Here is a 15,123-nt window from a genome sequence, read left to right as displayed (position 1 = left end):
CCAGAGATGAAACCGACTCAAATCGTCTGGGAGCCAAGATGAGGAGGAGTGAAGGATAGTGGATGAGTACAGGTGACTTGTTACCTACACACATTTCTCTCTTAAGCTTTTCTGTGATGAATATAATGTAGTTTCTTGCTTCTATATCAATAAAGAACCAAGTCTTCCTCTAGAAATTTAATTTTATGTTTTATTAGAATTGACTACGGGTGTTTTTTAAGTTATATATATATACAGTTTCTATTCAAAGTGAATTTTCATTCTGAAATTACAGAGTGAAGTTCCAATTTTGACATATTTTTTGGTCAAATTTTTTCAGCACAAATGATTCAATATTTATGTATGCTATTAAAAATCATATCTACAAAGTTAAATAACAATATTCAATATTCAAACATCACTAACATATGTAAGAGTGTGTAATTTAAATAACAATTTAAGAAAACATTACGGGGTATATATATATATATATATATATATCAAGTCATTACATAACCTCCCTCTACTGACTTAGGGTAAAAGATTCACAATTTAAAAGTCACACATATTCTGCTTGATCACCTGATAGTACGTACAATGCAATGAATGCATGCACAGTAAGTCTACAAGACTACAACCTAAGCAAAGAAATAGGCAAAGACCGAAAATAAACTAAACTAGCGATTAATTGCCCTTCTCACTAGTGACTAGGGTTACGAGGTTTGATAAGAAAAGCAAAACATGCTTCTTAGCAAGGATTACCTTCTTCATAGATGCCTCATTGCAGGGTTGGGCCTCGAGGCTTGCAGCAATGCTGGAATGTGCAAATGTTTAACACTAGGCTCATGTATGCATGTATCGACTATATTTTTAATTAATAAAATAAAAAGAAGATTTTAATGGCTAAGTTTTTGAATTACAAAAAAACTCATAGTTTATTAATTTATACAAAACTGAACTTAATGCATAAAAGATATTATCTTAATTTAGACACAAAACTAAAAGTAAAACCATTCATAAGGTAAAAATTTGAAATTTTTGCACGTGCGTAGATATAGGTAGAAATGCTAGTCAGTATAATTATAATTTTCAAGATTGTGTAACGTTTTCTCCAACTCTTATTCAAACAATAAAAGAATTCAAGTTTGTAAATGACCACTTAAAAGAGGTGATCGTCTTCAACCGTTTTCCCATTGGCCTAGAAAGGGTCTTATATTTTAATTCTCAAAATTACATAAGAAAATCAGATAAGACGAATTATCTTTAAGGTGGATAATGTTGGTTAGGATTAAACTTTCACCCCTTCAACAATAGTTGAACATGACTACCAATTGTAGCAAAGACTATCAAGAACTACCTCCTTCATCCACGCACCCACGTCTCCCAACTCCCAACTTTTACTCCATTTCTCATACCCACTTCTTCATTCAACAACCTGAAAGCTACCAGCTCTGTCGTCACTCCTAGGCCAACAAGGGTTATTCTTCGATCTTCTCCTTCTTGCTCACATCCTTGTTGCAATGGAGTGCCGCAGAACTCGTACTCCATTATCAAACTTCATTAGCGTCAGGATGAACAGACACTCGAAAATACGAATCAAGCTCCCCAAGTTACTAGTCAATACCATCCAAAAGAGAGGTGATCATCAACGTGGAGATCATAACAACAACAAAACTGTAAGGATTGTATTCACCAATCCCTTTGCCAAGTACCAGTCACCCGAAAAATCCTCCTCCAAATCCAACGAAGCAAGTAAAAATGGCAGCAAGCTGAGGATTCCGAAAGTCCATCTCCCTCTGTTGAGTCTCCTCACCATGAAGAAAAGCTTGAAGAAGTTGATGGGAAGCGAAGCTGAAGCTGAAGCTACAGGAGTTCATGGCGTTGAGAAACAGGAAACTTCAGGCCATTTGCTGCGGGTACTACCGAAACCAATGTTCACCGATTGCAGAAAGCTGAGAATGGCAATGTCGTACATTAGAGAAAGGAAGGTCAAAAGTAAGGAGAAGTTGGATGAAGATTCAAAGCAAGAAGACACTAGTAGCGAGTATGAACTATGCAAGAAGAGGATTCTAATGGGAGGCAAATGCAGATCGGGTACCCTTCACTACGATCAAAATGGCATTTTGTTAAGTGATGTTCTTGCATAATCTTTGTATTATTTAGTTCAAACCATCCTTTTATTTTCTTCAGTAGATGGTCTCTGTAAACATTTTGTTTGCAGTAAACAAAGAAAATGAATGCATACTTTCTATTGTTTCGGTGCACTTCTCCTGTAAGATATTGTGTACTACAACCAATGTAAAAGTGTAAAATCTACTACCGTAGCAACTAGCAAGGCACAAGATAGGGTAGCCCCATAATAGATTAATAGTTGTGAAGGTAAAACTGTAAAATCCACTACCGTAGCAACTAGCAAGGCACAAGATTATGATATCATAGACAAGCATGCATAATCGTCAAGTTATATCAAGGAAGCTTGTGGACCACTAATAATGATGTACATCAGACACGGAAAACACTGGTTTGGAACAGCCACAAATCCAAAGACAGCTCAGATGCATACATTTTAACATGGACCAGTCATCAATAAGCACTGTCACACATTGAGGGGCTTCAAACCAAGAGATGCTCGGACCCTGTTGGCTTCAGCAATCTCAGGATCAGGATGGTCTGTGCCATCAGCCTTCCTCTCCTTCTTCTCTTTCTTCTTCTTTGGCTCCTCACGATTGCCATCATCAGGCCCATCCCGCCTCCTTGGACTGATGCTGCGGGCATGTCTCTTGCGGTGATCCCCACCCTCACGATCCTTGGAGTAGGGACTCCTGCTTCGGCTCCTTGAATGGCTCCTCCTCCTTCCACGATCCCTATCTCGCCTCTCACGCTCCCTACCATCCCACTCCCTATCCCGATCCCGATCCCGGTCACGTGCATAGTCCTTTTCATCTCTCAGTCTATATCGGTCCCTATCCTTGTCTCTGTTCCTATCTCTTTCTCTCCCACGTCCCCGATCTCTGTCATAGTCTCTATCCCTATCATATTCTCTGTCATAATCGCGATCCCTGTTAAAGGGGGAAAAGAAAACAGTGTCAGATTACTGATGATGGATACAAATGAAAGCATGGAGAAAACTAATAAAAAGTAAAAACAGACAAACCAGTAAAACAGAACAATGAACTTGATTTTAAATATACAGTAGATCACAAGCCATACTTTGGAAGTCAAAGTTCTAGAGAAAAGGTAGCTCAAAGTCATATACTAGGAAATTACATTAGAGAAAACTGTATGATCCATCATACTTCTCTACTGCACACTGCCAGTGCAGAGAAACCTGGCAGGATCAGGGACATCAATATAGGAAGCCATTATATGTCGCCAATGGCTTAATATGCCACGGTGGAAACTTCAATGACATATGAAGGTACTAGGTTGAATTCATAATAATAAGATATGAATTTTTAGGCAACAGCTTCCACTTTGTAAAGAACTACAAGATAATTTCACCAGACACACAGAGAAACTCAAAGCAAGTCAGCTCATTTAACAGGAGACTCGGTAAAAGAAGAATAAAGACAGTTTAGTACTGAAAACATTTAATCTATTCCACTTTTCTTATGCTTCATACTATTACCACTTTGCGTACTGGGGTGAACTCCCTATTTTCAATATAATTCAGAAATGCTCGATTCTATAACCTAAAAATCCCTAATGCATGCATCCCTATTCACTCACAGAACCCCAACCAACCTAACTACGACTTAAAAACATACTCAAAGGAACCAACCAACCTTTCATCCAAACTGGGAGAATTATGCAGACAGAGAAATGCTAGAACCAATACACCAAACACGTTTAAATGCTTAAGCAAAGTAGTTATCATCAGTGAAGTATCAGGATTTATGGAGTGTACAGTTACACTGTATACCTACTGGGACAAAAAAAATTACTAACAATATTTATAAGATAAAAATTTGGGTCAAGGACCATACAATAGCTAGTAATGTAATACTGTATATGTGTGTGTGTGTGTGTGTAAATTTAGTACCATGTTAAAAAAAAAATCAAAACTACAAACAAATAAAGTACCTGTATCGGTCCCTGTCACGTCTTCTATCCCTGTCTCTTTCCCTCTCAGGACTTCGGCCACGGTAATACTCTTTATCATGGACTTCATCTTCCATTCCATTGAGCTGATCGTTCTCCTCTTTCTCTTCCTCCTCCTCAAAGTCCTCCTCCAAAGCACTTTTTCTAGGTTCCAACAATCCAAGTGTTTCAAGAGTCCATCTGCATCGATACAGAGAAAGAATTATACACAAACTTCAGAATTGTGAAGAACAATATATTTTCTTAAGAATCTTGGTTAAGAATATGAAGGTAGCATGAATAAGTACAAAGGAACAAAGATGCAATTGGAACATCAAGATAGGTAGAATAACTATACAGTTCAAATACATAACACAAGAAACAAAGAAATCACAAAAAAAAAAATTATACAGAAAAAAACTCATTCCAACTGATACTCGCCTTTTCTTGATTCGTGGCATGGCAATGTCACATGAGTAGTCTGTTGTTAAAAGTTCATCAATAAGCTCATCCACATGAGTCAATGAAAACCCTGAGACAATGAAAACCAAAATTGAGTCAAGCATACAAGAATACTGATGGTAAACAACATTTATAGTAGTAGATAAATAAATACATAATCAAAGAAAAAGTTATCAGGGTCATCATAACTTACGTCCATCAGCCAATTTACTTCTCAACTTCCGATAGTCATTGTACAAAGGCTCTAGGTACTGGTAAACGTCAGTATCGCTGCCCGTAATCCGCAAGTAAAATGCACCAAGCACCCGAACATATCTGAATCCAAAGTGAATAAACAAGTGTCGGATCACCATCACACTGCGTTAAGCAAACTGTAACAAAAGAACAATAGCCGGCAACACAAAATGCCAAAACATAAACACATTCAGCACTAAGAATCATACAAACTACTTCAAACAGAACAGAACACTACAAAAACATCTAGAGCAAACCCCAATCTTCCTAAATTACACAAATTTCACTTTCTACTATCAAATCAAGAAGACTTGCAAGTATTACACCTCCTCTTCCTCCTCTACCTCCACATAGCATTCAATGTTACCTTCCTAATCAATCAATAGTACTCATTTCGTACTCGAATAGTCCAATACATATTCAAACATCCTAAAATTCTCCAGTTTCAACTTGATTATGTAATACTGTACCTAAAGAATTATGACTTCACCAATATAATTATGATTCTCCACAGAAATCAAAATTTCAACCTAATAGCAACCAAATTAGCAACCGCATTAATCAATTTAAACACAAATTAACCTGATAAATTAGACAATCAAAAACTCACTTGTAATCGTCGTTCTTGATGAACTCGATGACGATTTCCTTCTCGGGTTGGATCTGAAGCATCTTCATCACAAGGCACATGAACGGCGTCGGCTTCCGGTTACCTCCGAACGTCCCGCCGATGTGGTCGAGCTCCATGGCCTTGTCCACGAGCGTCTCGGCCGTCAATCCGAAGCACTGCTCCTTCCAATAGGTGTTGTTGTAGATCTTGGTCCGCACAATCTTCTCGATCAGGTTCTGGGGGTTCGTCCCCCTTATGTTCTTCGCCGACGGGTCCGTGCGATTCGCCATTGCAGCCAAGAAGCAAGGAAATTGGAATCAGAAGCGGAGAGGAGTATAAACCCTAGCCCTACAAGAGGGATTGAGATTTAAATGTTGGAAATAATAGGATTTAGCGTTTATATAATTTGGACTTTCGCCAAAACCGTTTATATCAAAACGGTGTCGTTTGGTCACTAAGGAATTGTGTTTTATTTTTATTTTTTTTGAAAATACGAAGGAATGGGTTCGAGTGTTTTACAATTGTGCTTACTGATGAAATTTTTTTGATTGTAGGATTTGTAGCAAGGTGCGATGCTATTTCCGAATCCGTTTTTTTATTTGACTCGAGGATCAAAATTAAGAAAATGGATAAATTGAGAGAGCGGAATATATATAATAAATGTGTAAGTAACGTATGTTGTTAGTTGTACGACGATATTAATTGTAAGATCACTATAAAAAATAATTATCTCAAAATTGATTGGGGCAGAAGTACTAAAGTAGCTACGAGGACTGACGTTTGCCCTTATGGTGCATCGGTGCATATGCATAACTGCATAAGGTTGTGGTGATCATTTTTGTTCAAAATGCGTAACAGACTAGACTTCCTCTTATGACAATAGGTCTGTTCTTACTTCTTAAGCGTACAGAAAAACACAGCAGCATGCTGTAAACACAACTGTACATTACTACATTACGAGTGAGATTAGGCAATTTAGAAACCAAATGCATGCATTTCCATAAAAAGAGTACAAAAATACAGAAAATCCTTCAAAGAACCCAACATGAATACACTGATTGAACATTAGGATTCAGGGCATTGTTCACTTATTTTGAGCTGAGACTGACTACCTATCCTTGGGCTAGTCGCTTATCTAGTTGACTGCTTGTCAACGATAACAATCACAACATCTAAATGTCTAAGAGTCCTATAGCTAATCTACGTCACAACTCATTATCGTTCGACAATGAACGAAGGAGCTAGGCGACTTGAAATTCTGTAACAATGGAGTAAAGCTGAAAGACTTCTGCCATGAAGTTGACGGTTCCTCTCATCCTTGTACTTGTTTGCGCGAGCGGTTGTTGATGGTAGCTCCTGAAGTAGCTTCATCATCAGGAGGTGAGCCGGATCCCCAGCCATCGTTTGATGGCTCAATGACTTTAACAGTACCATTAGGCAACCCAACAGCAAACTGATTTAGTACTCGGGGATTCGCTGCAAGGCAAAGAGGATACAACTCATCGGTCCTGCAAATTTAGTACACAAAAAGATTTGTAAAAAACCAACAGGCTCAGCAAGATTATTATGCACTGCATGAAGTACATTCTTTATTCTTGGATGTTTCATAAAGCTTACCTCATCAGAACTGCTTCCGGTAAGTATGCTGGTGGAGCAATTCGACATTTCAGACTTAAGCTATTGGAATTAAATACTCCGATGTTACCATCAGAGAAGGCTGTATAAATCAGTTTACTGCCGGAAGAGTACGCTGCATGACGTATGGGAGAAGAAAGGATACCATGCGGAAGCCACTGAAATAGAGGAAAAAAAGCATGGTGAGCTGATAGGCAACCCGACATTGTGTACATAAATTCATAAAACATCCTAGTAACCTTTCTACCTGCCGGAGGAGATTCATCTTTGAGGCATCATAAACTGCCAGTTGCATCTCATGAGATACTAATAAGTGGACTTGGTTGTAATGGAACTCCAATTGAGTAGCACCAACAGGTGTCTTTTCAAAGCCTAGGCATAAGGCAGCAGATTGTTTCTTCTCCCATTTATCAATGCTCCACACACAAATCTGCATGTTGTAGTTAGATATGGTTAAAGTATGATCTTGTTTTAAATTTTTTTATATGAAAAAAACAGAACAAGATCAAGATCAAGATCGAGAAACCAGATTGTGACTTACTTGACCCTCAGCATCAGCTGAAACGAGTATACCAAGAAAGTATGAGAAAACTAGACTAGTTATCCTCTTCCTGTGAGACTTTAATATTGCTCCAATCTAAAATTTGCAGATAAATCATGCAAGTTATATTGGTGCTGCGACATATGCTATACAAATATGCGAAGAAGTCGAGCCTAGCTAGGAAATGGAACGAGATGGATACACCCATACAGTACCTCACTAGTTCTAATACAGAAAATACAGATAGTGGAATTCTGCATTCCAATGGCGATGATGTTATTATCCCGAGGATGGAATGCAATCTCAGTTGGAGCAGGAGGAAGTTCAAAGAGGGTTGTCATTACCTACAAGTCAGAAAAATTCAAAAGGCCAGCTCATAAAAAAGAATCTCGGTTTAGATGATAACATTCTTATGCTTTACCGTCAATTTTATAATGTTGAATAAATTGATCCTTCCACCATAGGCTGAGATAGCATAAGAGTCATTCTTTGAGATCTTTACACAGGGAACCGCCGCGTCAAGGTTGACACCTGAGACATCATTAGCCATAAATGATGCATTGTCCTCTCCCACCACCAGCTGCGGAACAACACTGGCACTGGCCTGTAAACAACCACCAATTTTAGAAGATGCATTCACAAAGCTAACTTAACAATGGAGGGGTTCATATATTTGAACTTTCTCTAGGCTTAGTTTACCTTAGTCAGGCTAGGCCACCTCCACAGCCGTTGTAAGCCATTTGATCCAAGTGCCAAAATGGCAGTACCTTCATTCGTATAGAGGACTCGAACAACCTATATTTGATGGCAACGGTTTATGCATTTCTTGGCAGATGGATGTTACAGTAAAATGTCAAAATTAAGTAGCTCAAGAATAACATACCTTGCAGGAACTATCTGTTTCAGGCATAACACCCAAACTAAACTTTCCAGGATCCCGAATGTCAATCAACTGCCAACTTTTGGATCTATCGACCACCTCCTCCACAATTTTCTGTTTCTTGGTTCCTCTACTTGTGCTATTAGCTTCATTCTTGAAAGAGAAAGCCAAAATAAAGTAATCAACGCTATGCCAGAAAAAAAAAATTCATCTCAATGCTATTCTAGGCATACATATTACGGCCTTCATAATCAGAACACTACTGATAATTGTAAAAAGCAAAACACTAACCTGAGATGTAACTGATTTAACAGGAGAGCCCCTTCCAGATTTCCCATTGGCGTTTGCACACGAAGATGAGCCAGTTGGCTGTTTAGACACAATTAAAAAAAAGTTTCATAAAGACTTGATGATAGAATAGAGTTGATAATAAGAAGGCAAAGTGCCAAGTAAATCACTGGAACCTTATTTACAGCTGTTGCAGTTGGAGCTCTCACTACTTTGGGATAAGATGCAGCGTATCCATGAATTCTTAAGCGTCCAATTCCATTTACAAGTACCATAAAGCCCTCATGTACCGTTGTGGCAGCCAGAAGACTTCCTTCCTTGTTAAATCTCAGGCGAGGGCGACTCTGAAACATATATATAAAATGTTAATATCAGCATCAGCCATAGGAGTTTCAGAAACTAGCTAGACATATTTACAAAATACTACCGGCAGTTGATCTTCCCCATATGTGCTAGCCAGAATCTCTTCATGGTCCATATGCCAATACTTTATCTGGCTATCTTCACCCACAGCCAAAAAATGATTTTTCGTAATATCAAAATGGGAAACCCCTTCAGAATTGTTACTGAACCCAGAATAAATTCTCGTTTTTGCTCCTTCATCAACTATTCCATCGTTTGGTCTCCATTGAACAAGAAAAGTGTCTCCTTCTCTACTTGTTCCACAAGAGAACATTCTGAAATGACAAAAATACTGATGATAATTGACAAGAAATATCAGTTAATATAACATAAACCATGCACTGTCCTAAAAGAAGATGAAGACATAGCATGCATTGTGTTAAATTCTCAATTCATATAGGTCCATCTCTTTAATTCTTCATACCGGCTGCCATCCAGACTGGAAATGAATGTCGTACACCAGTTTCCAGGAGCATCACAGCCAGATTTAGGACCCTCATTGCTGTACATCCAAATCTTTATCTTCCCATCAGTAGAAGTTGAAATTATATTCTGAAAATCAAAAGAGCACACTTAGCTGCAGGTGGAGATGAAGAACATGTAGATAACACAAGGTAGGTAGGCAGTGGAGTTGAGCATAAAATTTTAAGACCCCCCGGAGCCATTAAATCAAAGTACTTCAAACTTGCATGTACGTAAAAGAAAAGGTAGAAAAGATTGCTATATTAGCTATTCCAATGCAGTTGCCTCCAAAATCAAGTAACCAAGAAAAATAGAAATGGTCATTTTCCAAAACATACCTGAATGTTCTTGTTTTGATGAGGACACACTGAATAGACCGGTGCTTCATGACCGTCAAAGTTATACAACTTTTCTCCAGCTATATCCCACACCTGTTTCACCTCATCTAGTCAGTTTGGAAATATTTGTAATGTAAATTGTGTCTTGTGATGAGAATTCTGAATCTACCTTTATCATTCTATCATCTCCACATGTGATAACACACAGTTCTCCGTTTACATAATCAAAAACCAAGTCATTTACACAACCATCATGGGCATTAACCTGCAACCAGAAAGGAATGCAAGTTAAGTAGCATTTACAAGCTTAGCCATCTTGGTCAATCTGAAGATCTAGTGATGGAATGTACCTCCAAATACCGGCATATATCATTAACTCTAGAATGAGCATACAAGCGAATCAAATTTTTAGTAAACGCAACTCCTGCAGCAACAAAACAATGAGATACATGCACAAGATGTTGAGATAAATTTTCAATATCAGAACTGTATGTACCGAAAAGCTTCCCATGTGGACTCCATGTAACACGGGTCACAGATATAGATACGTCTTCATTGGCAAGTGTCCTCTGTATAAAAAGGTAAATTGTGAAATAATATTCCACTTCAAGTCCCCACACATCACACTCTAACTAACTTGCAACATGCAGAACTGCTTCCCTTCATGACATTGTGTTAACACTGGAATAGGAACTTTATACCAAGCCAAATCTTAAAAAGTAACTAAAAACAGACCTGAAGTTCTGAAGAATGTGCCGTATCCCATATCTTAAATGGCTCTGAAGCCACCCTCTGGCGCATGCCGAGTTCCCAGAGACTAAATTCACCATTGCTGGCACCAACTGTTCCACAAGTAATAGAGTCAGTAGAAGATGACAGGGGCTGCCCATGGGAGTACCTAATAAGGACTGTTGTAATAATTACTGAAAAATTGAGAATGCAAACCATAATACCTAGAATCAATGTATGCTGATAAGGATGAAAATCCATGCTTGTGACTGTAGATCCTTGACGCAAGCTATAAGCCACGTGTCGTGGCAAGTTCTCCACCAACCAGGAAGTTTGCAGCTGTCTGGAAGTTTGTGTACCCTATTAAGCAAAGCAGGACAAGATCACCAACATCAGTACTAATTTGATAAATGAGAACTACTAATTTGGTTGCATAAAGGAAAGAAAGGGAAACATGTACATAAATTACCTCCAACTTTGATTGCAGTTCTTCAGCCATTTTGTCAATGGCAGTAAAGCAACTATTTGAAGGACCTGGAGCACCACTAGTTTCGGGAAGCTTTTGGCTTGCAGCTGCTAAATCAAACAATAGACTCTTACTCTAAGACATTGCAAATGTAAGTTTATCACCCAAGGAGCAAAAAAGGATAAATCATTTAAAAGAATGAAGAAGAACAACTTGATAACAGTGCTACTCAATTCAACTTAGTACCTTGGTCAGGGGCTTGATAGGGCTATACACAATATAAGAAACACCACTTTTGTTAGTGGAACACTTGGAAATATATAAGCTTACAGTACGCATGGAAATTGGAAAATTGAAATCTATCACAGTTTCGAATATGTATAGTAAGCAACATACAACAATAGCTCCTTCCCCTAAGGGGGCAGGAGAAGGAGATGCAAGTGGAGAAAATGGGGGATTTGCTAGAGAAACAGGATCAGTCTGACGTTGTGGACACTGATGATCTGCGAACAGAGTTCTGATTTCCGGAAACTGAGCTGGATCCTTGCAATTCTGGTGCTGCCAGTTTAGACTACACAGAAGTTTCCAATATTAAGTATCAAATGTCAGCTTATACACTAAGCTCAACTGATGTCAAACTTATATTAGGGAAATGTTACAGCAATTCCACTAGACCTTCCTAATCTTAGCAGGACTACTTATGATACAAAATTATAAATGAAAAACGAGAATACCATTGATTCTTTATTTTCTGATATCAGAAAGAATATGTAAGAAGACAAAACACAAAACTCTACTGTAGAAGCATTCTATTATTAGTTGATTACACTAAAACAATTGATTGATGTATAATAGATGAAGAAAGAAAACATAGACTTCGATATGAAACTGAAGCACAAGGAAGAGATTTGAGATATAATTTCTCTGTTGAAGAAGATTTTAAACTATTATTGGACCAGAGAATGTACAAAAGACAGGTATACATGAAATGCATAGGTGTTAGGAAATTTTTTTTTTTATAAAAGGAAACTCAGCATTATTCATCCAAAAGAATATCAACCTTACCTCTGATTAATCATGTTCTGCAATCTTGATGCCCTGACGGTGGGAAACATAAGCTTATCCTTAAGTAGGGGGTTTGCTTTTATGACCTTTCTGAGCTCCACAATCATTTTGTGGCGAACTGAAAAGGTGTCGCGGTACTGCCTCAGATGCGCATTCTCCCTGGCAATTCTCAATTAGAGATTACAGTTTAACATGAATGGGGGTTATAATGTATTAAGGTATGTATTGTTGGAAATCAGGCAGTCTTGAGATCGAGGATCTTACCCTTGTATCTCACTAAATTGTTTTACCCTGGTATCTAATTCACTATTGTTCTTGATCAATTACTTTAGTATCTAATTAGAGTATACTCCAATTTGCTGACGTTTTCCACATCATTTACTAAATCACAGAAGGAAACCATCCACCAAAGCAAATCATTCTACTGGGTCAGTAACTTTAACATGCAAAAAATTACCTAAAGTTGCGCAGAGTTATGAGCTGCGTAAGATCTTTATAAATCTCTCCGTTATATGCAGCAAACTTTCGGAGATCGTTAACTAAGATTTCAGCAGCCTTAGCCTTATCATTCCTATAATTCGTCAAACAAAGAGGACACAAATAAAACACCACACTCTTTAATGACAGAAAACAGAAAAGATAAAAAAATAGTTTGAACAACAAGAGACTTAGTACCTATCAAGCGCTTCCAGATACTTCTGCTTAGCGATTTCAAACATAATTTTTAGTGAATAACGATTTTGATTAAATGTTGTGAAACCTGAGATGTACTTCTCGACTTCATCCCACTGTCCATTCCAAATTAACTCCTCAAAGTACCTCAAATTAAAAAAGCACCCTGATTCTTGTTCGAGCCTACAATAAAGATCCGAAGTTTATAACAAATGATGATTAAGTTTAAAGCCATTCAATTCAAAGAGAACAAATTTAAGGAGGCTAAAGGAAAACCAAATGTTGATTTAAGATTTAATTGAAAAAAATTAACTGCACATATCAATTATATTTATATCAGAGAAGTTGTTTAGAATGAAATAGGAACCGTCTATTACTCTATTTATATCATCATTCAATGATGTTCGTCACATACTTGTACAGCTTCATTTCTGTTGTTTTTTTCCTTTAGGTGCCTTTTATTGGAACATGGTGATCGTTGCCTCACTTTGAAACAGAGAGAGACTGGACAATATATTTGACCCTTATATAAACATTTGACATCCTTGACTTTGTATGAGAGTAACCTTATTGGAGGATTTATGTATCTAGAAAAAGAAAATCAGAATTATTCTTGGATTCGAAAGACACAAAATAAATGAACTCCGTTTGTATATACTGGGGTCCATTAATATGTGGTACTAAATTATAAGGCATGCACATTTCGGTACTTTAAGTACGTAAATTTAAAATCATACCCAAAATTATCATTCGTTACATATTTTACACGTCACGTTTTCCAAAACAAATTAATTTTTTTCTAAGATAAGTAAGCGATTTGGACAAATTAGAATCTAGAAAGTTCGTTAGATATTTTGTACACGTCACATTTTAAAGCTTTCGCGCTAAAATCACCTATTTAACCATATGAAATTCAAAATCAACTAGATCCATGTGCACCTCACACAAGAACTAAAGATCCATATACTTTGAGCAGAGTACACCATTTCAATCAGCTGGAGATTTCTCACAGTTCCACTAGCTCCGAATATTCACCACCCAAAAACAACACAGAGACAACTCTCATTACAGAAAAAAAAAATTCAAAAAGAAACATCTTAATCTTTTTGGCCATACAAAGACATAAACCAAAATTTAAAATTAGTCATAGGAAAAACCAAAACACAAAACCAAATTCACCTTTCAGACATGAATGTATATGAGATCAATCACAAAATCTCAAATGATTATATATATGCATATGAATGTGCAAGCATAAAGAACACAACAGGGTAGCTAGCTAAGCTCACCTATGCATGGCTCCTGTGAACCTCCCCTCGTTAAGGAACTGTAGTATCAGAAACACCAATTCCATACGCAAATCCGGCATCTTTCCCCTCTCAATTTGATTTCAAATCGCAAAAACTCCTCTTGATTGATCTCTGTAAACACCAAGACCAGAATTACAAAACAAGAACAGACCTTATCACCAACAAAAAAAACGAAAAAAAAAAACGCAGGCACAAACAAACTGAGAATGAACCAGAGCTGGGACAAACCTCAAGAACCCCAAATGGTGAAGAATTCTTGAGACTATCGTCCTCAGGCTTCTGAGTTGTGCAGAGTTTAAGAGCACGGAAAGCGAGAGAGACAGAGAGAGATGTGAGAGTGAAATGTATCACTGTCTATGAGGCACTGTCACAAGGGGGCTTGGCTTGGCTTTTATAGCGACACATCCTGAGAAGTCCAGTTGCTTATCTGATAAGCAGACTTGGTTATAAACCCGAAGTATTACTACGGATTTCAAACAGTATTAAATCTAGAGAAATATCTGAGATGTCAAAATGAATTTCTGAATTCCTTGACTGTATTAAGTTTGTGGCTATCCGCATGAACCCTGTAAAGGAAATTAATCTATCCAAAATCCATTGTTTTAGGAAATGTGTTAAGCAAATTACTAATTTTGTGTGTGGTCATGGTCGTCGAGTTTTGTGTGGTGAGGTTTGAACTCGAGCTGTAACTGTTTTGTTCGTAACCAAAATTCAATTTAAATGAAAGTTGAGACGAATTACTTTACTTATATCGTAAGTGTTTTAGTTAAATTAGTGTGTGATACTGCTTTTAAATATGTGTATCTAATGTATGTTACTGTTTTCATGCACGTGTGGTTAATTGATTAGATAGTTCACGTGATATTTTTTTCGGTGTCCAAATTTAAACTCAATTACGAGATCATCAATGCGTTATAGTTACTTTATTTATTTAAACTAATATGGTTATCAGAGTCAATGTGGAGACTAC

General features: G+C 37.4%; 2 protein-coding genes across 2 annotated transcripts; both read right to left on the bottom strand.

Annotated features, from left to right (window-relative positions):
- Window positions 1-2,382: 2,382 nt before the first annotated feature.
- LOC126797654 (pre-mRNA-splicing factor 38) lies at window positions 2,383-5,718 on the bottom strand. The gene is made up of 5 exons (XM_050524334.1): window positions 5,366-5,718; window positions 4,715-4,836; window positions 4,501-4,591; window positions 4,063-4,260; window positions 2,383-3,038 (listed from the first exon to the last, which is right to left on the bottom strand). The coding sequence occupies exons 1-5, from the start codon at window positions 5,653-5,655 to the stop codon at window positions 2,576-2,578; spliced, it is 1,164 nt and encodes a 387-aa protein (XP_050380291.1). The 5' UTR covers window positions 5,656-5,718; the 3' UTR covers window positions 2,383-2,575.
- An 861-nt stretch (window positions 5,719-6,579) lies between these two features.
- Window positions 6,580-14,570, bottom strand: LOC126797645 (protein TPR1-like). Its single transcript, XM_050524324.1, has 26 exons — window positions 14,382-14,570; window positions 14,133-14,264; window positions 12,847-13,026; window positions 12,629-12,742; window positions 12,172-12,330; window positions 11,503-11,677; window positions 11,353-11,374; window positions 11,110-11,216; window positions 10,865-11,000; window positions 10,647-10,753; window positions 10,408-10,480; window positions 10,262-10,335; window positions 10,081-10,176; window positions 9,912-10,004; window positions 9,536-9,663; window positions 9,137-9,386; window positions 8,886-9,053; window positions 8,713-8,790; window positions 8,425-8,574; window positions 8,241-8,336; window positions 7,963-8,145; window positions 7,757-7,885; window positions 7,542-7,637; window positions 7,248-7,430; window positions 6,983-7,158; window positions 6,580-6,873 (listed from the first exon to the last, which is right to left on the bottom strand). The coding sequence occupies exons 2-26, from the start codon at window positions 14,210-14,212 to the stop codon at window positions 6,678-6,680; spliced, it is 3,249 nt and encodes a 1,082-aa protein (XP_050380281.1). The 5' UTR covers window positions 14,213-14,264; window positions 14,382-14,570; the 3' UTR covers window positions 6,580-6,677.
- Between the last annotated feature and the right edge of the window lie 553 nt (window positions 14,571-15,123).

The sequence above is a fragment of the Argentina anserina genome, chromosome 6, assembly GCF_933775445.1.
Source record: "Argentina anserina chromosome 6, drPotAnse1.1, whole genome shotgun sequence".
NCBI classification, from domain to species: Eukaryota; Viridiplantae; Streptophyta; class Magnoliopsida; order Rosales; family Rosaceae; genus Argentina; species Argentina anserina.
Note: the sequence above shows the minus strand (reverse complement) of the source record. Positions and strands in the feature narration are given on the sequence as shown.